The 20,492-nt window shown below is 53.9% G+C and overlaps 1 protein-coding gene across 2 annotated transcripts in view; it reads left to right on the forward strand.

Moving 5' to 3' along the window:
- LOC108398736 (kinesin-like protein KIF19) overlaps positions 1 to 17,817 on the forward strand; it is a 42,378-nt gene extending 24,561 nt beyond the window's left edge. Inside the window, exons 13-20 of one of the 2 annotated variants that reach the window (XM_017662919.3) lie at positions 659 to 929; positions 3,395 to 3,516; positions 5,194 to 5,315; positions 6,697 to 6,805; positions 7,828 to 8,220; positions 9,993 to 10,146; positions 14,613 to 14,720; positions 15,961 to 17,817. In XM_017662919.3, the coding sequence (XP_017518408.3) occupies positions 659 to 929; positions 3,395 to 3,516; positions 5,194 to 5,315; positions 6,697 to 6,805; positions 7,828 to 8,220; positions 9,993 to 10,146; positions 14,613 to 14,720; positions 15,961 to 16,061 (1,380 nt within the window). In that variant the 3' untranslated portion in view covers positions 16,062 to 17,817. The remainder of the gene's footprint in view (positions 1 to 658; positions 930 to 3,394; positions 3,517 to 5,193; positions 5,316 to 6,696; positions 6,806 to 7,827; positions 8,221 to 9,992; positions 10,147 to 14,612; positions 14,721 to 15,960) is intronic. The other variant, XM_037008451.2, reaches the window with a different exon arrangement.
- Positions 17,818 to 20,492: the final 2,675 nt, after the last annotated feature.

The following is a 20,492-nucleotide window of genomic DNA, read 5'->3' on the forward strand; positions in this document are numbered from 1 at the left end:
TTCCCATAGAGGACGCAGCGGTGAGGAGTGAATGGGATCGTGTGTTCCAAAATGTATGGCGTTAATGGAAAATGTGAAGTTCAGCCAGGCCAGCAGATCAGGTGACTGCCATTGAAAGGATGGTCTTTACTCACAGCCCCACGAGGAGCAGGTGCACAGGGCCACGTGGGGAGGGGCCAGGTGGGTCGGGAGCAGAGGCGGGGGCACCGGCCAAGAGCACCGCGGTGGCTCCTCCAGAAGGAACGGCGGGGCCTGGCTGGGAGTATTAGATGGGCTCCTCTGCATCCTTCCAGCTCTGGTCTCTGGGCCAGAGGGGCTGCCCCTGTGGGTCTGGTACCTGCCCTGGTGACTGGACGTGAGGAGCACCAGAGAGGAGGGGTCGGGGTGGGGCTTGGACTGGTTGGTTTGCATTTGAAAGGAGAGCTCCCGGGCCACTTGTTGACTATCTAGCTCCAGGAATTAGCTAACCTGGGAGGGATCAGCAAGGCCCCAGAAGGGAAAGCATCAGGATACAGAAAATAAAGGACATGGCTAATGCAGGGTGAGGGCACACGTCCTCAGCCGACTACATGTTCTAGCGTGTGTGACTTGCAAACCCGAACCCGTGAGAACGAGCAGACAGCAGGCATCTACCCTGAGCCTCTGGCCTCCCCTCCAGGCTGGGCTGGAGCAGCGCCTGGCCAATGCCAAGAAGAAGGCCTCGCAGATGGAGAAGCTGCTGCCCCGGCAGGTCATCAGCGAGGACCAGAGGGAGGTGCTGCGGCTACTGTGCCGGGCGCACGAGCTGGAGGTGGAGAACACGGAGCTGCAGGCCGACAGTCTGCGCAGCAAGCACCTGCTGTGCGAGAAGGACTTCGTGATCCAGCGCTGCCACCAGCACCGGATGCTCTGCGAGCAGATCATCCAGGACCAGCGGCGGCTGATCCAGGGTGAGCCCCGCCCCACCCCGCCCCGCTCCAGGCCCTGCCAAACACCGCCGGCCCCGCCCACCCTGCTCAGGCCCCGCCCCCACCGCACGGCCCCGCCCCGGCCCGGCGGCTCTGATTTTGATGGATGTTATTTTCTGGAAAGAGTAGGTGGTGTACATGGTCAAATCCCAGTCTCACATGGCATTCCAGGGGTACCAGTCTCCCCTCCGTCCTAACTTGGCCCCTGACCCATCGTTCCCAGGCATCTGCAGACCCGGCGATGGTCTGCGGATGCGTGTGTGTAAGCGGGCGTCCTGGGTCCCCGAGAGACAGTGAGGTGTGCCTCGTCTGCGGAAACACTGCGTTTACCGTTCCCGCCAGTGACTGACAGGTTTCTGTGCAGCCGCGTGTGCCTGCGCCCGCACCCCTGGGCCTCCTCTATAGTATCCGGCGGGTTGGGCGACCCTGCCCGGGGCACCTGGGCAGACAGCTCTCTCTCCTTCCCTGTCTCGGCTCTGTCCCTACGTTCTTTTACTTTTTAACCTTTTCATTTGACAGAAATTGAGACCTACCGAAAAATTGCAAGAACAGCACAGACTGCTCCAAAGAGTCCTACAGATTCTGAGGATGCACCTTCTCACTTTCACTCAACACGTGTCTCTGTCTTCCCCTCCTACACTGTTTATCCGGTGCCCCCAAATATGTCAGTGTATATTTCCTAAAACAAGGACATTCTTTTCCACGACTACCGACCTGATGGTAACTTGAATGTAATTCTCATCTGTGGCCCTTGTTCAAATCTTGCCTGTTGCCCCTATAATGTCCCCTTTACCCAAAGAAAATCCCTGTTACATTGCATTCACTTGCATGTTCTTTATTTTCTTAACTCACTCGTGCTCAGCAGGGAGGCTGCATCAAAATGAGGTTGGCAACTTCATCAGAGTAAGAGGAAACTTCTGGGATCAAGTGCTCCTTGCTAGTGTCAGTTTAAGACTGGTGTAGGGAGAGGGATCACAGCGATGTTCTCTAACTCCCGGGAGATCCGTCAGGTGTGAAGAGGCCACACCAGGGCCTTTCCTGCCTGTGCTGATGGGTGTGTACAGAGGGTGATGTCTCAGGGGGCATGGGGAAGGGACAGACTGGAGCTGGGCTTTACCCTCTGAACTCTGGCAGGCACCCCTGTCCGCCTCGCACTGGGAGGGGATGGCACTTCCTCTGTTTATATTCATTCATTGGACAGGCCTTTTTGGAAGGCAAGGCATTGGGGTAGCAATTTAGGCTCCGTCCTCTGGGAGTCAACAGCCTCCTTTCACATCAGAGATGATGTCGTTTCACTCTAGGATAAGAGACGTGAGAGCTCTGGGGGCCAAAATAGGGATTGGCCTGCCTCATGCCAGGGGTGGCAGAGAAGGTCCCAGGAAGAAATGATGCTTCAGCTGTCACCTGAAGGATGAGAAAGCCTCATTCCACGTGTGTGCACGTGTATATGTGTGTGCATGTGCATGTGTGCACAAGTATGCATGTCTACGTGGGCTCACATGTGCATATGTGCACAAAGTGTGTGTCTGAGAGTGTGTGCATCGTGCGCATGTACATGCATGCATATGTGTGCATGTGCATTTACGCACGTGTGTATCATTCAGGGCTGAAAGAAGCTTGATGTGTTGAGACATCATCACTATTACATTTTGACGGTCAGCACTTAGCTCTCAGTCCCTTTGATAATGGGAAAAAGGCACTCCGTTTCAAAAAAGCTGTAACAGTAAAGGATGTTTTGGAAAAGAAACCAGGTTGCTTATAACCTAGCCCCTTTCTAGTCCCTGCCCATAAGCAGTCAAATTTCCACTAGTTCATAGAGAAACCCAGAACCATGCAGCCTCGCTCCCCATCCCCTCTCCCAGCCTCTAATCCCCTTCCTGTCCTCATGGGTCTGTCTGTTCTGGGCAGTCAGTTGCACAACACGTGGCCTTTTGTGCCTGGCTTCTTTCGCTTAGCGTCACTTCTTCAAGGTTCATCCATGTTGTAGCATGAGTGAGAATATCATTCCTTTTTAGGACTGAATCATATTCCTGTGATACATCACATTTTCCTTCTCCATTAATCAGCTGATGAAATTGGGGTTTTCCCCTTTGGGACATTGTGAATATTGCCACTGTGAACATTCATGGGAAGTTTTTGTTTAACGTTTGTTTTCAGTTCTTCAGAGTATATAGCTAGGAATGGTTATTTGTCTTTTAAACTAAACTTTATTTATACTTTAGAAGTGTTAGTATTATCTTACGGTGGAAAGGCAATACATGAACACAGAAGAAAAGATTTTAAATGGAAACATAAAGAAGATAATGCACAGAAATCCCGTACCAAGAAAAACCTCTTTTATCAGCTTGAAATATCTGCCTTAGGATGTTCAAGAAAAAGAAGATACTGTCTTTTCATTCAAGAAGTGATGGGTGTTTCACGTGACCTCTGCTTTCTGTGGTCTGCAGATGGTGGCATCCCGGTGCCTGAGGCCCTGGACAAGCGGTACCACCTCTACTCCCGGGAGCTGGGCACAGGCAAGCTGAACCGTCTGCTGGTGCTGCACTCAGCCATGTCCAGCTCCCTGAGGGTGAGTGTCCCCTGGGGCTCAGGACAGGGTCATCGCTGTCCCCTGCTGCCCAGCTCTGGGCCTCCAGCCCTGGGGATTGGCCTGGAAATAGAAAGAAGAAATAGAAACCCCACAAACCAGGCTTCTTGGACAGGGCCCAGCTGCAGGGCCGGGGTTTAGGGAGGTTTCGGGCTTCAGTAAGCCCTGCCTGGGCCCTGAAGATTTGCTAGGAGGAGGTGTTCCGGGGCTGGGCCTCTGTGCTGTCCACCTGGTGGGTCTGTGACCCTTGGTGGCTGCCAGTGATTCCAAGTGGGAGACAAAAGGCTGATGGGTGTGGGGTATACCTGTTACCTTGGGGACCCCAGGAGGTGTCTTCTGGGGAACCTCAGCAAAATCTTGTAATTGTAGATGTTCCCACCCAGGCTTGTTGATTCTCTGGGGGTGCCTCCCGGCTCCTGCAGGAAGACTGTGTCTGGTGCCAGTTCTGGGGCTCCCCAGGGAAGCAGGCCGGGGGTGGGAGTAGTCCGCACTCACTGTTTAGATGAATGCTGTCATCACCAGCCCTTCCTGTGCCCTCGACCATGCCTGATGTCCACCAGCCCTCAGACCCTCTCTTTACTCTCTCTGGCGAACAAAGGACAAATCTCCAGGCTGTTCAGCCAGAGTGAGCAAGGGGCGCCAGAGGTGTGGCATGAGGAAGGGGTTCCAGGGATCTGGCTCTGATCCTTGAAGGCAGTGCAGTGTGGGTCCAGATAGTCCCCCGACCCTGTGCTGCCCCTGGGGATGGGATTTCTCGGGTCTCAGCTCTGTTATCACCATGCATCGGTCTCCTGCTTGCAGGATGCTGTGTGTTCCCCTCTCCTGCCCTGCCCACGCACAAGTCTGTTTGAAACAGTCCCTCTCCTCCAGTACGTGAATCCTCAGGTTCAGCTCACTGGAAGGACTCACAGTCTCTGAAAAACCATTGTAGAAGACTGAAACTCTGTCCTCACTAAACAAGACTCCCTACCCCCTGGCACCCTCATCCACTTCCTGTCTCTAGAGCTTTGACAACTCCAGAGACCTCACTGAAGTGGGGTCCTCAGGGTTTGTCCTTCTGTGCCTGGCCTCTTTCACTCAGCACAGTTTCCGAGGTCCATCTACATTGCAGAGTGGATCCCCAAATCATTCCTTTCCAAGGCTGGACTGTAGTTCGTTGTGTGGATGGACCCCACTTTAATCATCCATTCATCTGTGAATGAACTTGGGCTGCTTCCTCCTCTTGGTTATTGTGATTAAGGGCGCACGTGGGTGTGCGCGTATCTGTTCGAGTTCCTCCTTTCATTCTTTGGCCTATGCCTGGAGCAGGCTTGCTGGAGCACATAGTGATTCGCCTTGGACTTTTCCAGGGCCTGCGGGCTCCTGCGGGCGCCTTGACAAGCGTCTCCCTCGTGGACCACTTTTGCTCAGGAATCAAGGGGGGCCCTGGCAGTCCCTGGCCTTTCCACAGAGTCTCCCTTCCGTCCCTGTGACAGGAGGTGCAGGCAGAAGTGAGCTAATGGACTAGCTCGCCAGCCTCCCCGCTGGGTGTCTTCTGTTGAGTGATGGTGGCCAGGAGGAACGGGACCTTCCCATGGCCTCTCAGGGACCCGTTTATGACACCACTTCCCTGTGTCTATGGTACGTGCCAACTCCTTCAGCATCCTTGTCTGGTCTCAGGAGGGCTCTGTCCTGAACACGTCCCCCACGCCAGAGGAGGCCAGCCAAGAGCAGGAGGACAGGAAGGACCTCCCACAGGGTGCCCAGTTTGAGCTGTCACCCATGCTGCTGGAGACAGACAGGTGAGCACTTTCCCCTCTCTGCCCAGGGGCAGCTCTGCACCCTTGGCCCCTAGAGCGAGGCCTGGGGACCTGGGGACCGGCCAGGAGTCCACTTGTGACCCCAGCATGGCCCAGAGCCGAGCTCTTGTGAAGCACGTCTGACACCCCCTCCTTACAGGGCTATTTTAAGATGAAAACATATGTCCTGGGAGGTGCTTGCTCCACGGAGCAGTTGTGAGGTCAGGTTGTTTGGTGCTAGAAAAGATGTTTTCACTTGAAGTGTGATTTTGCCCACTAGCAGCAGCTTCCTCCACCCTCAGCGCCCTTATCCCCCTTCTATTCTCTCCACCTTGTCTGGTGGTATTTTCCAATGTGCCCAACCTTGGGCCCGCACTGCATGTCGGCACTCACCACCCAGCTACCGGCCAGCACTGCGGGTGGTCATGGCCTCGTCAGCCTGAGCTATAACGTGTACCTCAGACCAGGCCTTGGATGGTGGCCTTCCATTCTCAGTCCTGGGGACCAGCCATCCAAGATCAAGGTGCCAGTGGGGCTGAGCTCTGCTCAGGGCCCCTCCTGGCATGCAGATGGGCTGCCTTCTTGCTGTGTTCCCCACTGGGGAGCGAGATCTCTTCCTCTTCTCCCAAGACCACAGTTCTGTCAGCTCAGGGTTCCCTTTGCAACCTCAGCCTGGCACATCAGCGTGCTCACCGGCAGGAAGCTCCATGGAGCCTCCTTGACGTGACATGTGGACATGTCAGAGCTGTTCCCAGTTTTCATTAAGTGGGCCTTGGGACTGACCTCGCTCTCCAGCCCCTCCCCTCCTGGAGGTCCAACCCTCCAGTGCCTGGGGCTCTTTCTGGTGAGCAGTCACCATCCTGAAGCCGTCTGGGGGCCAACAAGAGTCACAACATTAGCATAAAAGACAGTTCTGTCAGGAAATGCCAGGGGTTTCTGCAGGTGGGTGCCAGGCCTGGGCACGCAGACCAGGTGTGTTCTTTACTATGCCCACCACCAGTGAGGCCCAAACTGGTCCTGACTGCCCTGTCAGGAACTCTGGCATCTCTCCACTTTCTTCCTGGCAAGTGTCACAGCCTGCCCTGCCACATGCTCCAGCTTATTTGGTGTGGGTGCCCCTGAGGATGCAGCATGGCCAGGGCAGGGCCTGGTCCCCTAGGAACCAGTGCACACCTGCCTCCAGCTACAGAAGGCCCGTGGTGGGCGGCTAGCCTGTGTTTGTTGGCTGGATGAGGCAGTGGGTACCCAGCACTGCCGCAAACCACAGCAGTGTGGCGGAGGCCACGTGCCCTGATGGGTCAGGCTCTGGTTTTCCCCTGGCTTCAGCAAAGAACTGAAGGCCCTGGCAGCTGGCTCTGCTGAGGCCTCTGTGTTGCACCTGCAGTGACGGTTACAAGTCATCGAAAACGACACCATTGAGAAAACTGGAAAAGCAAGATTCTCTTCTCCCTCTGTCCTCCGTTCGCATCCTGCTGACTCCCCCAGTTCAAGAGGTTCGTGTGTGTGGCACCAGCCAGGGCCCTGAGTTCTGGGGAGACCTCCCCTTCACCATGGGATTGTTGGGGCCTGTCAGGGCTGCTGGGCTGGGGCAAACAGGTAGGAAGCTTCCAAAAGGAGAGCTTCCTTAAGCAACCATCACAGTCAGTTGCCATGTCAGGGTCCTGGGGCTGCCACACAAAGCACCATGGCCGGGAGTTTATACACAGACATTTACTCTCCCAGTTCTAGAGCCAGAAGTCCAAGATCAAGGTATGCACAGGGCCATGCTCCCTCCAGAGGCCCCAGGGGAGGGTCCTGCCTACCACTTCCAGCTCCTGGTGGCCCCAGGCATCCCTTGGCTTGTGGCCATGTCCTCCATTTCTGCCTCTGTCTTCAGATGGGTGTCTGGGCCCCTGTGTTCTTGTAAGGACATCCATCAGTGGATCTGGGGCCACCCTAAATCCAGGATGATCTCTTCTCAAGATCCTTACCTATTTACCTCTGCAAGGACCCTGTTTCCAAATAAGGTCACATCCTGAGGTTCTGGCTGGACATGGATTTGGGGGACAGCACCCCACTGCATATCCCTCAGCCGTGCCTGGGCAGAAGTGATCTTTACCCTCAACTATAGACAGAAATGAGACTCAGAGAGGTCAGGGACTGAGCCCCTGCTGGCCTCGCTCTGCTCGTCTATGGGTGGAGATGCTCACAGCTACTTCACGGATTACATGAGCCAGTGGACTGAAAGCTGTGTGAGCTCCTGTGGCCTCCAGGCTGTGAGCACTTCAGGGGCTCGGTATAGTGTAATTGCTGAGGGCTTGGGCGGAGATTAGCTAGACTTGGGTTCAGATCCCCTCTCTGTCCCTCACTAGCTGTGTGACCTGCTCAGTCACTCTCAGCCATTTCACCCCAGCAGTCTCTCCCCGCAAATATACTACTTACCTGCATCATTGCCAGGTCTGCTTCTGGGGACTCAACCTAGGGCCAAGGGGAGGCAGGTGGCCTCTGACCATCCTCTGGTGCTGGTTTCCTACAGAAGCCTAACCCCCTGAGTGTGAAGCACTTGGCTTCCAAGCTGTGCTCCCCGGCTGGCTCGGAGCTGGGCACCCCAAGGACAGCAGCAGAGACGGGCGGCCCAGCCTTGCATGTGCAGGCCCTCCAGGAGATGGTGGCGAGCACCAAGAGCATTGCCCTTATCGCGGCCACCAGGCGCTCCAAAGCACAGGACCGTGAGGGTGGCAGCGGCCACTCCTCCCTCCACCTTCCAGATGAGGTGGCCCTGGACTCCAGGGACCCAAAGCCCAGCATCACCCCGGCCCTGAGCCCAGTGGACAGGAGGTGGCTCCACGCCAGTCCAGGCAGGGACTGCACAGTGGAGAGGAAGCCTGGGAGGAAGCGGTCGCCATCCCTCCCCTGGAGCGTGCAGCCGGTAGGTGGACCTTTGCTCCTGCCCAGTCCCAGGGGTCCAGCCAGAACAGCAAAGGGGAGGAGAGGTTAGCCAAGTGGCCTTAGCCAAGTTCTGGTAGATGCGGAGGGCTCTAGATGCACAGGGCAGAGAAGAAAGCCAGCACTGCACAATGCACCCCACTGTTGCCATCTCTCCGCCCTGTCCTAATGTGAGCCATGTGCACACATAAGTGACACAGATACCACTACAGGGGAGATAGTTTTCTGATCTGGTTTTTTCCCTTAACATTATTTCATAAATTTTCATGTGTGTATATATAGTATATATATTTTAACTTTTAAAAAGGTACATTACTTGGCTGTAAAACACATCGCTAAATAGTAATTGGATGAGAGGCGTGCCATGAAGCACTACCCAACACAAGGTGTTTCTTTTCTGCAGTCCTGGTGCCGAGCCTGGCACACACGGCCTCCATCCATGTCTGCAGAGGAGTGAGCCACATACTATTCCATTTCTGGCCCTTTATGGTTTTCTGGTCCCCATTTTTTTTTTATTAAGGCATCAATGATATACACTCTTATGAAGGTTTCACATGAAAAACATCATGGTTACTACATTCATCCATATTATCAAGTCCTCACCTCCAAGTGAAGTCACTGTCCATCAGCGTAGTAAGATGTCTGGTCCCCATTTAACAGCTGCTCAGGCCACCTCATTTTTGATGCTTCTGCATCCCTGTACAAGTGGTACTTTTCATTTTGAATTACTTTCTTGGGATACTGGGCAATGTTGACCTGTGGAAATGTCTCAACGACATTTAAGCAAAAACCGGAGAGCACACAGCAGAGTCACATGGATCACAATGGCATGAAACTGGTTTTCCTGTGGGGTGGGGTGGGTGTCCGCAGGTTCAGGTTTGTATGCACATGGCCTTTACCTCCCAGGGTTTCTCTCTCACTGTACACTGGTGAGTAAACTGGAGTGAGAGCAGGCTGCTCCCTGGCGAGGTGGTCAGGGGCCAGGGATCTGACAGAGTTCCATCTGTCCCTGGTGGCCAGCGCTCAATCTCTGCTGGACATGCAGTGGGTCTTTGTGAGTCAGACTGAAATTACTCTGGTGATGACTTGGTGACTCTAAAGGTAGAACAGTAACCGGGATCAGAAGGTGGGTGTGTTAGTTGCGGTTCTCCCGGGAAACAGAACTGGGTGTGCGTATGTGTGTGTTTCTATCTACTATCTACTATCTAAAGAGGGAGGGAGGGAGGTCTGTGAGAAGGAATTGGCTCATACAGTCATGGAGGGTGACAGATCCCAGACTGCAGTCAGCAAGGTGGTGACCCAGGAGAGTCAATAGCTCAGTTGAAGTCCAAAGGCAGGAAAAAGCTGATGGCCCAGCTCCAGGCAGTCAGACAGTCAGGCAGGAGGAGGTGCCTTACTCCCAGGAGGGTCCACCTTTTGGGTCCATGCAGGCCTTCACCTGATGGAGGGAGGCCCACCCCCTCAAGGAAGGCAATCTGCTTTGCTCAGGCTGTCTGTTTGCATGTTAACAATCACAGGGGCTTAGGTAAGAATCCCGTCCAGGGGTACAAACAGCAGCCAGGAGAGTGTCATTCATTCATTCATTCGTTCGTTCTTCTGAAGGAGAATGTTAGCGGTGATCTTGGCCATTATGTTCATGGCAGCTGGCAGAGCAGGCATTAGTCAGGGCATGGCTTCTCCTCAAAGTGACCTTGGCACTGCATGCCTTCCTTACCTGCTCCCACACCTGCCCCCCTGTGTGGTTCTTTCCTGTAGGTGACAGAGAAACTTCAGCCCCCCTCTGTGGAGCATTTGACCAAGAGCCAGCTGCTCTCTGTACCCCTTCAGCTGTCAAAGTCGTCGGGAAAGAGGCTTTTCCCTGCTGTGCCTGCGGCCTCCAAGATAAAACCCAGCCTCAGTTTCCATGCAGGTACAGGATCAAAAAAGAAAATAGCATGTTGATTTTTCTATTTTATCTTCAGACTCTGCCCCTCCTCTCAAGGGTCAGTCTTTAGAAAACGTGATGGTCTGGGCCTAGTGTGGGTGAGTTTTGAATTTCTAGTGAGTGGGCCAAGGCTGCCGGCTGTAATGAAAGAAATATTTACAGAGGTGTTCAGTGTTGCTTCTAGTTTGCCTGACACCCCAGTAGAGTTAGAAATTGGGATTAAAACTGCACATATGGGTGCTGATATATTCAATCTGCATCCTGATCCCTGTGGCTGCTTTCGGTAGAGGTTTGGGTCCTGGCTTCTGTGGTGGTGGTTATTACAAAACAATTGATGCTCATTGTGAACACTTTGAAGTATAGATAAAATTATGTATAAGAAAAAAAGCACTTGTACACCCCACCGTCCAGAAATAGTCATGTAAGATGACTTCCTCACTATGGATCAACACTGATGTGAACATCTACCCCCTATTATAAGATATAATCATAGTATCCTATTAGGATAGTTATTGTTTCCAATTTTTCACAACTATAAAAGCAGATGAGTGGATGTCAGTGCTTCTCAAAGGATGCCCACCAACTGTTACTGACCTGCAGGGAGGGAAGACAGAGGCTGGGACCATGGATTGTTGAGAGCATTGGCTGTATCACTGGTGACACAATCGCTCACATTTATTTAGCACTTACCGTGTACCAGGCACTTGATGGTGTCCATCCATTTGTCCTCATGATATTTCTATGAGTCTCATCCCCATGGTGCAGATGAGTAAACCAAGGTACAGGGAGGTTGAGGAGCTTGCCCAGGAGTGGCAGATTGGGACTGGGATCCAGGTAGACTGCAGATCCCCAGCTCTTAACTGCACTTCCAGGCATCCTTTAGTTCCTTGTTTTATTAGTGTGTTCTGGGTGGGTCAAAGGGTGAGTGTGTTTTAGGACTCCTGATGCATAATACTTCGGGGCTGGCATACACATCCACCCTCTGTCTTGGTGGTGGGCGAGCACCTTGGCACAACCTGATTCATATCCATGCTTTTAAAGTCTTTTCAGAAATCTTTGATCATGAGGACAAAAATTCAGGTTTATCTGTGATTTTTTGATTCGGCTACTGTTGATTGCCAGGAACAACATTGTAGGCCGGCAGTAATACTTTAAAAACCTAAAACACTTCAAAAAACAGAATGTTCATTATCTTTGAGGGTGGTGCTCATGACACCCCTTGCCTGGGGTGGGGGAACCTCGGGTACCCGGTGAAGTGGGCCACAGCGGGGCTTAGGGACAGCTTGCTGTCACTGCCCACCCAGAAAGTTAAAGTCTCCTGTGATCACCCCTCCCCACACCCCACCACTGACACTGATGTCCTCTAGAGATCAGCCCCTGGGAATGTGTTTGTATAGCTTATTGAGAGAGGAATTTGCTTCCCCAGCATTCTTTTATGAAATTCCCACCATTGGCAGATGTACAGGAAGAGCATAGCCTCCGATGAAGCCTACCGTGGCTTCGACAGGGCCCGCGCTCTGCTCTGCAGTTTATTCAGCTCACTCCAAGCATTTTCATGTGCTTGTATTTGCTTTCCTGGGGATGTTTCTAGAAAATGCTAGTTCATGTCATTTCACCCATAAATACTTCAAGAGCTCTCTCTGTTATTGGAGTATTTATTACATGGCATAGCTGGAGAATGAAGAGCAACTCCCTAATGTCGTCTGATGCCCAGAGCATGTACAAAAGGAATGAGTGGGCCACAACTGGCCAGCCCCTCTGGGTGGACTGTGAGAAAGGCTGGACCCTCTCCTCTCAACTGTCTGCAGAGTCTCCACCAGGGTCGAGGGTCTCACCTCTGCAACTCTGTGTTCCTGTGTTGGAATCACAGCGAGCTAGAGTCAATGGTCCTTCAAGATCTGTAGGCCCCCTGGTTCAGAGGGGTGAGCTGAGGGCTCAGGAGTGGCAGCAATGTCTCCAGGGTTGCACTGGTGCCCCTGTGTGCCTCCCACTGCACTGGCTGCCTCTGCTTGGAGAAAACACATCTGTACTTGGCAGGTATACAGGGAAGGCCTGCAGGTAGCTGGGGTAGACCAGGTATCCCATTTCTCTGGCCAGGGGTTATGCAGGTCTGTGCTGAAAATAGACCTCCCGGGGGCCCAAGGGCCACACACTTACAGTGTTGGTGGAGGCCTGGGCCTCCCCACCAGGGGAAGGCTCCTGGGATGGAGAGATCTGGGGCCTTCCTCTCTGACTGCTTGCTCACAGCTCAGGACAGTGATGTCGCTGTCCTGCATTCACTACCCGCTGTGTTTCCGCGTGGGTGTGCATGTGAGCCACCACCCCAGCGCATCCAAAAGTGCAGGGCAGCCTCACAGCCAGTGCAAGTGGGAGGAGCAAATGAGCTGCTTCATCTACCACCCACAACAGCCCCTCTAGATCTCATGGGGTAATAACCCCAGAGCAGGGAGTGGAAAGGAGCCTGGCTCCCACACAGCTGCAGCCCAGGCCTGCTGGCTCCCGCATCTCCACGGGTGTCCCTATACCTTGTCCTCCTCCCATCTGGGGCCAAGGGCTAGATAGGGCTTCCCTGAGGCCCCCCACCTAGCTCACTGTGGGCAAGGGAAACCTGGTCTAAAGCTTTCTAGAAGTGGTTGAATCCCTCTGAAGGAGGAGCACCTCCCCTGTTTAAGAGCATCTAGTTACCCCCCAGAGCAGCTTGGAGCGTTCATTCCTGAAGCAGGTTGCAAATTGGCAATGCTTGCTGGCCACACACAGCCCTGAGTAAAGTCAGACTGCACACAAAATGTGAAAGGCCAGGCTTTCTTAGAGGAGGAAGCCTGGGGACAGGGCTCCCACCCTCCCAGCGCAGAGCCAGTCTCACTGTCAGTTGGATGCCACCACAGGACCACTGAGTAACACCGCCTGCCCTCCTGCCCAACTGCTGCAGGCGCCCTGGGTGCGGGGACGCTTGTTAGGCTGGGTCACCACTGTGTGCCCAGTTAGTGTGGCAGAAGACCCCAAGTAACGGCCAATTGGACAACAGAGAGATGAAGGAACAGTCCCACTGTGGCTGAGGCCAGGGCTGAGCTGCTCTTGACGGCCCAGGCCCCTTCCCCTGCTGTGTTCCCTGAGGACCTGGGGTGCTCAGGTGTGATCCTCACATTCCTTTAAAACTGCGGGAAAACCACATAACAGAAGTTACCATGTTAGGGTGTGTAACATGGGGGCCCTTCACAGTTTACAGAGTGTGTGTCCAGTGCCACCTTCTAGTTCTAGAACATTCATCACCAAGGAAACCCTGAACCCAGCAGCCATGACTCCCCCTGGCCTCTTTGCCAGCCCCAGGCAACCAGGGACCGTGCTTCCCTGCCCTGGCGTCTGTGTGGTGGAATCCCACAGCACGTGGCTGTGAGCCCAGCTTCTCCCCAGCTGTGTGTGCAGTGTCCCGTGGTCATGGTACGTGGGGGCCCCTTCCCTGCATGGCAGGTTATGATCCATGGCTTGCAAACACCACGTTTTGCTTCTCTGTCTCCAGGAGGTATTTCTGTCTGTTGCCTCCTGACTAGCGCTGCTGTATCTGTACAGGTTTTTGCTTAAATTTGTTTTTGGTCTATTGGGGTGGGTACCTAGGAAGGGGTCTCCAGATCATGAGGTAATTCTATGCCTGCCATTTTGCAACACCGCCATGCTGCCTCCCAGGTCCAGCCCTGCCAGCATACCAGTCTGCAGCCCTCATAATGCTTGCTCATTTCTGTGGCCCTCTTGTTTAAAAGAAGGAGAAACTGAGGCTCAAAGAGAGGATATGACCTGCGAGGGTCGGGGGTCTGCTGCCCATGTGAGACCAGGGCCCAGGCTCCCGGCGCCACGTCCGATCACTGACTTGCTGGGTGGGGCCTGTTCTTGGCCTGGAGCCCCCGCAGTGCGCAAGGCAAGCCTTCCCCTCATGGAGCTTCTCCGTGAGGAGCTGTGGAGCACAGAAGTGCGTGCACATGCCAGGTGGTGACAGTGCTGGGAGGACAGTGCTGAGGGTTTTCACTCCAGCAGCCACAGGCCTCTGTGGGCCTGTGAGCAGAGAGCTGTGAGGGGCCACCCTGAATCTGGGGTAGGGCCCCCACTTCTCTCCTGCCCTTGCTTCCTCTTCTCTTGGATGATGACGTTTTAGTAGACTTCGTTCCACAAACCCAGAAACTGGTCCTCATTGCCCAGTGGTGGCAGCTAGAGCACCTGGGAGACAGGAGAAGGGAGGCAGGGAAGAGGGGAGCTGTTGGTGAAGGAGCAGGAGCCGCAGCTGGGAAGGGGAAGCTCCAGGGGAGGGCAGGGCTGGGCTCGGAACAGACAATCCCCTCAGGGCCGAAGGGGAGCAGGCAGCTTCCTAAAGGAGGCTGGCGTGCCACCCACGGGCTGTCAGTCATTCACTACCTGGGCTGCTTCCTGAAAACCACGTCCTCTTCTCTCCACCCACTGTTCAGATGACAGCGCACACTCCATGCCCCAGGTCAGCTTCACCTTCCCCAGCTCCACGTGGCAGAGCTGCGCAGGCCTGAGTAGGGCCCCCCTCCTGCCCCGGGACATCCGAGGTCAGTGCCTGCCCCCTCCCCACCCCCGTGCCATGCCAGCTGGCCTCCGTGGAGAGAAGTCAGGGGAGTGGTCCTGCACACGTGTGCCAGACAGCTACTCACCATGAGCTCTGTGCTCATGCTCAGTAGCTACACTTGGCTGGTGGCCACTTATTTGGACTGCACAGGTCTAGACGGTGACCTTGAACCCTGCCGCCCTGCTCTTCCTTCGAGCAAGTTTGCTTGCTCTGTTTAATCAACAATAACTTGTGGTCAAACTGCCTCTGGGAAACATGTCCAAATTTTGCGCTGTCCTCAGCGTCATTGTGGACGCGCCCGTTCTCCTACCCTGGCCAGGCCTGGGTACTGACCTCAAACACGAGACACCTTTCAGCGTGCCTGCTCCCCTCCTCTTCCTCCTCCCTCTCTTTTTACTTCTGTTCTTATATCTTGAAGCAAGAAGGACACAGATGTCCTGGATAGCTGCTAAATCCCAAGGATGGTTTAAGTCATTTTAGCATCTGTGCTCATGTTGTCCACACCCCAGCCCAGGAGACCTGTGTTCCTTGAATCCCTACAGGGCCAGGAAACTCACTCTGGCATCATTTGCACATCACCTCCTGAACCAACACACAACCAAGCCGTCTGGAAGGATGGGTACACATCAACAATAGGCTTAACACTCCCCAGAGAAGACTAGGCCATGCAGGAAGTTCTCCTTAAGTCTAACTTCAGCTCCTCTCACTGTACCTTTAGCTGATTCCCTCATGTTACTGTTTCAGAAAGAGCTAAGAAATTCTTACTGTTACACCCTTTTTAAGTGTTCTTGGGGAAAGGGTCTCAGAGGTGTTTACTGGCAGAAACTTTCAGACCAGAGCAGGCTAAGAGCCAACAGTGCATGCCGGTTTAAGCAGTGTGTCTTTAAATTTGAGGGATGGGAAATGTTCCACAAAGACTCCTCCATCCTAAGTGTGTGTGCCCCACAGGGAGAAAGTGGCTAAGGGGCATTCTGAGGACAGGTCTGGTGTTATCAGCGTAGCACAGGTCAGGCAGACTTGAAGTGAGGCCTGGGGTGGTAATGTCCCCCCTGAAGGTGGCCTGGGGCATGGGCAGGGCTGGAGGAGGGGACAAGCCTGTGTAGATCTTGAACTGAGTCTTGCGGGCAGCTTGGGCCAGGGCCAGGGCATCCACACTGTGCAGCCAGGGGCTGCTTTGCTGGTGTTTGTCGTGACCACAGACTGACATCTCCCCACCCCTCCAGGGTCTACAGACAGTGGAGGCCGACGCCATAGCCCGCTGCCCCCCAGCTGCCCTCGAAAGCTCCAGGGTGGCAGCGCCAAGAGGCCGAGAAGACCAAAATAGAGACAACAAGAGGGATCAGGCGCAGGGGGCATTGGCCAGAGGAGCTGACTGCAAGGTGCTAGGGTCTGTGCGCCCAAAGTGGGGTTGGGCATCGGGGGCCTGGCAGAGACGCTGGGGAAGAGCCTGCCCACAGCTTCCTGCAGCCCTTTGCCCTGGCGGCTACCTCACCGACCACCTGCAGGAGAATGGCCATGTGGGTGTCAGCCTTTCTAGGGACCCTCACAGGGAGCCTGGGGTGGCTCCCAATCCCCAGGCTCTTCCCAGGATCAGTCCACATCCCAGGTCCTGCTCTGGGAAAATGTTGTTTGTGGGCTGGGACACCAGGCTGTCACCCTCCAGCTCAGGCTCAGGCTAAAGAAGCCACTGGGGACATCTGAGGGCCACCAGTAAGGCAGGGAAGAATGTGTCCCTAGCCCCACATATGTCAGGGTTCTGCAGAGAAACAGAACCAAGAGTGCTCACGTGTGTACACAAAAGGGTGGGAGGGAGATTAAGATGCATTTTAAGGACCTGGCTTTCATGAGTGTGGGACTGTGAGGCTGAAACACACAGGGACTACTAGAGACCCAGGTCATTGCCAAGCTACAGCCGAGAGTCTGGAGGCAGAATTCCCTCTGCGCCCAGGAGCTCAGTCTTTTCCCCTTCTGGCCTTCAGCTGATGGGGTGAGGCCCACCCATGTGCCAGAAGGGCACCTGCTTTACTCAATCTCCTTGCTGGTTTAAAAGGGAGTCTCATCTAAGAAATACTTTCACAGCAACATCTAGGCTGGTGTTTGAACTAATACCTGCGCACAGTGTCCTGGCCAAGCGGACTCATAAAGTTAACTCTCACATGGCACCGGCCCAGACCAGCCTGCACAGGGACACTGGTCTCCACCCCACAGCTCCCGGACAGGCCAGCATCTGGGGAGATGAGAGCGTTCTCCCATCCCGGGACCTCGCCCTCTTCACTGTGTCTGAGATCCTTCTCGACACCCCAGTTCTGCAGAGAAGAAAATTTAGCTAACTGAATCATCTAGGGTCCTGAAAACATTAGGAGGGACCCAAAAGTCCAGGATCTAATTTCATTAAGATTGTATGAACTTCAGGCATTTTTCTCATCAAGACAGAAAATGAGAAAATCTCTGCACCATCCTGTGGAGAGCTGGCTCATCACCTTGTCTGACTGAGGTTTTCAAACCGGGCCCTCATCCCTTGCCCTCAGGGACCCCGTTGTTTGGAGGCTGTGGGGACCAGAGCCACCTCCCTTGCGGTAGGAGCCACTCAGGGAGGACCGTGTGGTGGACCAAGGCCAGGAGCAGACATGAGCTCTGTGGGTTTGGGGAACTGGCCGGTAGCATGTCGGGGCCGGGAGGTGGAGGCAGTGTCTCATGGTCCAAGTGGGAAGCGGGTTGTTTTGTACTTACATGTGCACAGCTAGTTGCCACAGCCTGGCCTCCCTCTCAGCGTGATACCTGCTGTCAAGGAAGGCGTGCTAGAGGCTTCGTAGGACCGTGCTCTCCTTTCTGGGTCTTCTTGAGGAGAGGTGGAGGCAGGGGCCATTACCTCCAGGGGCTCTGCTGCAGACCTGCTGTGGGCACTATCTGACATCCACTTCCCTCGTCTGGGGGGGGTGAGCTGGGTTGATTTCTGTTTTTCTGCTAGGATAGAATTTGCTCACTGTTCCCCTGTATCTATTCTCTTTGTTCCATTATAATAGAACCTCCAATTTTTAGCTAGCCACATGGCTCCCAAATAAAGACTGTTTTCCAGCCTCCTTTGCAGCTGTATGTGGCCATATATCTAAATTCTGACTAAGTGGCTGCTTCCAGGCATTTTCATCATGAAGGATAATTAGTATGTTACTCATGCCTCTTCTTCATTTCCTCAGTCCTGCTGCCTAGAATCTGAACGTGATGGCTGGGACTCTAGCCACCATCTTGAGGCCACAGAGCGAAGGCCATACCCTTAGGACAATGGAGTAGGAAGCTTGAAGGAGCCTGGGTCCGCTAGGAGATGCCTCTGAGCATTGTCACCTCCAGACATTAACTTGAGAGAGTGAATGTCAGAAGCTGCTATGGTTTGGTGCACCTCATCTTAACTGATACACAAGGGGAAGACCAGACAGTTGGAAGCTGTGGCTGGAGAAGTCCCTGGTACTGAGTGCAGTGGCAGCAGGGGTTGGAAATGGCAGCACGGTGGGATGACACATCCCCAGGCATGGACCCCAAGGTGCTCTTGGGAGGGTGTGGGAGGATAGCAGAACCTCCCAGTCTTTATAAACCCTGTCTTGGACTGGGTGAAACAGTTGGCCGAGAAAGAGCTGGTGGATCTTGGGGGTGGGGGTCTTCACGGTGAGGCTGTGGGGTGGCCCATGCACGTGAGAAGGGGCTAAGGAGGGACTTATATTTTGGGGGGACCCAGCCTCGCCGGGGAGTATACTAGTCAGGGTTCTCCAGCAAACGTGTATGTATATCTGTGAAGAGATTTATTTGAAGGAATTGGCTCATGTGGTTACAGAGGCTGGCAAGTCTAAAATCTGCAGGGTCGGCCAGCAGGCTGGAGACCCCGGGAAGGGCCGGAAGGCCATCTGCTGCAAAAATCCCTCTTGCTGCAGGGTGCTAGGTTTTTGTTCTGTTCTGGCCTTCAACTGACTGGCCTTCAACTCACATTGTGGAGGGTAATCTGCTTTACTCAAAGTCCACTAATTTAAATGTTAATCTCATCCCAAAGCATCCACACAGAAACACCCAGAATAATGTTTGACTATGTGTTTCCAGTGACTGTGTTCCAGCTATCCCGGGGGGCATGCCTGAGGACCAGACGGTAGGCCAACACAGGACCAGGGCAAGTCAGGTGTCTGTGCCAGCCACCCCCACCCCCAAGATCCACCAGCTGAAGAGGCCTCTGAGCTCAGGATCAGCCAGCTGGTGGTAGCTGAGGGAGGATTTTGAGTTTGACCTAGTTTGAACCCAAAAGGACTGAGGAAAATTATACAAGCAAGCTAGCACCCTGGAGGTTCCATCTGTGCACATCTGTGGTCAAGTGGCTGTAGAATTTGTACCTGTGACATAAAGATCACCCTGTGACCCCACCACTGAAGAGAGAAAATTATATAAAGTGAAAAATAAAAATGCCCTGCCCCATCTCATGCCATCTCAGAGTTCAGGTGCAGCACCTGCAGGGTGGCAGGAACCCGAGGCTCGGGCTGGCTTTCCAGGACCGGGCATGGGATGAGGTGCCAGGATTTGTCTTGGTGGACCCCAGGAGTGTGGCACTCACTGACATGACGTCTCATACCCTCATCTCCAGCCTGCACCCTCTTGCCTGAGTTCAAGACGCAAACACCCACTGTGTCCCTGGCAGGTACAATATCTGGTCTGTCTGCTCAATACCGAGTTCATGAAGTCTGCCCCCCAAACTGCCCTCCAGGGTTTTCTGTCTTGTGGTGGCCACTCAACCGCCTACCTGTAAGTCCTCTCTCTCCATGCCCATGCTCTCCCTTCTACCTGCCCTTTCTCAAACATCTCCACCTCCTCTCCCAGCTCCACCTGAGCCTAGGACACCGCAGTCCCGTTGGGGGACTAATTGGGCCTCCTGCGATAGTGGTTAGGGGCTGGCTCTTTGCATACAACATCTCTCAATATGCATCACCACTGTAAGTGGTGGGGTTGTTATTACAAGCATTACACAGATAATAAAACGGACATTCAGAGGCTTAACGACCAGCCAGGATCACACAGGTGCTGGGAAACAGCTCCAGTGTGCAGGGCTGGGCTCCTACCATTCCGGTGTTACCCCAACTGTCCCACAAAATGTCCAAAACATGGAACACTCCAGTGAGACCGGGGTGGGGCTGAGGGTGCATGAGCTCAGAATAAATCAGAGGGTTCGTTTTGGTTTTCACATCACCTGCAAAGAAGGTGAGTTGAATTTGCAATCCTTATATTCTTTTTTCCCATTATTGATGTTCACTCCGACCCAGAGCCCAGAAGTAATCAGAATCTCCAAGCTGCCTAGACAGCTGGTAGTTCCAGGTCCAAGCTACAGTTACTTCTCTCTTCTTTCTGATACAATGCTGGTTATGAAACCAGAAACAGTCGTAGCTGGTATAGGACCTTGTGATAACACAAACCAAAACACAGAGACTGAGCCACACTGTGGTGAGCTCTGGGGAGCCGCAGGCTTTACACAGCCAACCAGGGACCCTGAAGGTGGACCACAGCCAACCAGGCTGTTGTGGAGAAAAACAACCAGCTGGGTTTCAAAGAGGGGAAACAATAGTCACAGTGGGGGGATCTCCAGGTGGAGCTGGCTTGCTCTTCTTTCCCTTCTAGTAGGTGCCTCCTGGCCAAGGGGACTGGAGTGACTATAGTTCTGGCTCTGGAGCCCCAAACTTGACTTCTGATGTGGACTCTTGTCTCACACAGCTGTGTGGCCTTGGCTAGTTGG

The sequence above is a fragment of the Manis javanica genome, chromosome 10 (assembly GCF_040802235.1).
Source record: "Manis javanica isolate MJ-LG chromosome 10, MJ_LKY, whole genome shotgun sequence".
NCBI lineage: Eukaryota > Metazoa > Chordata > Mammalia > Pholidota > Manidae > Manis > Manis javanica.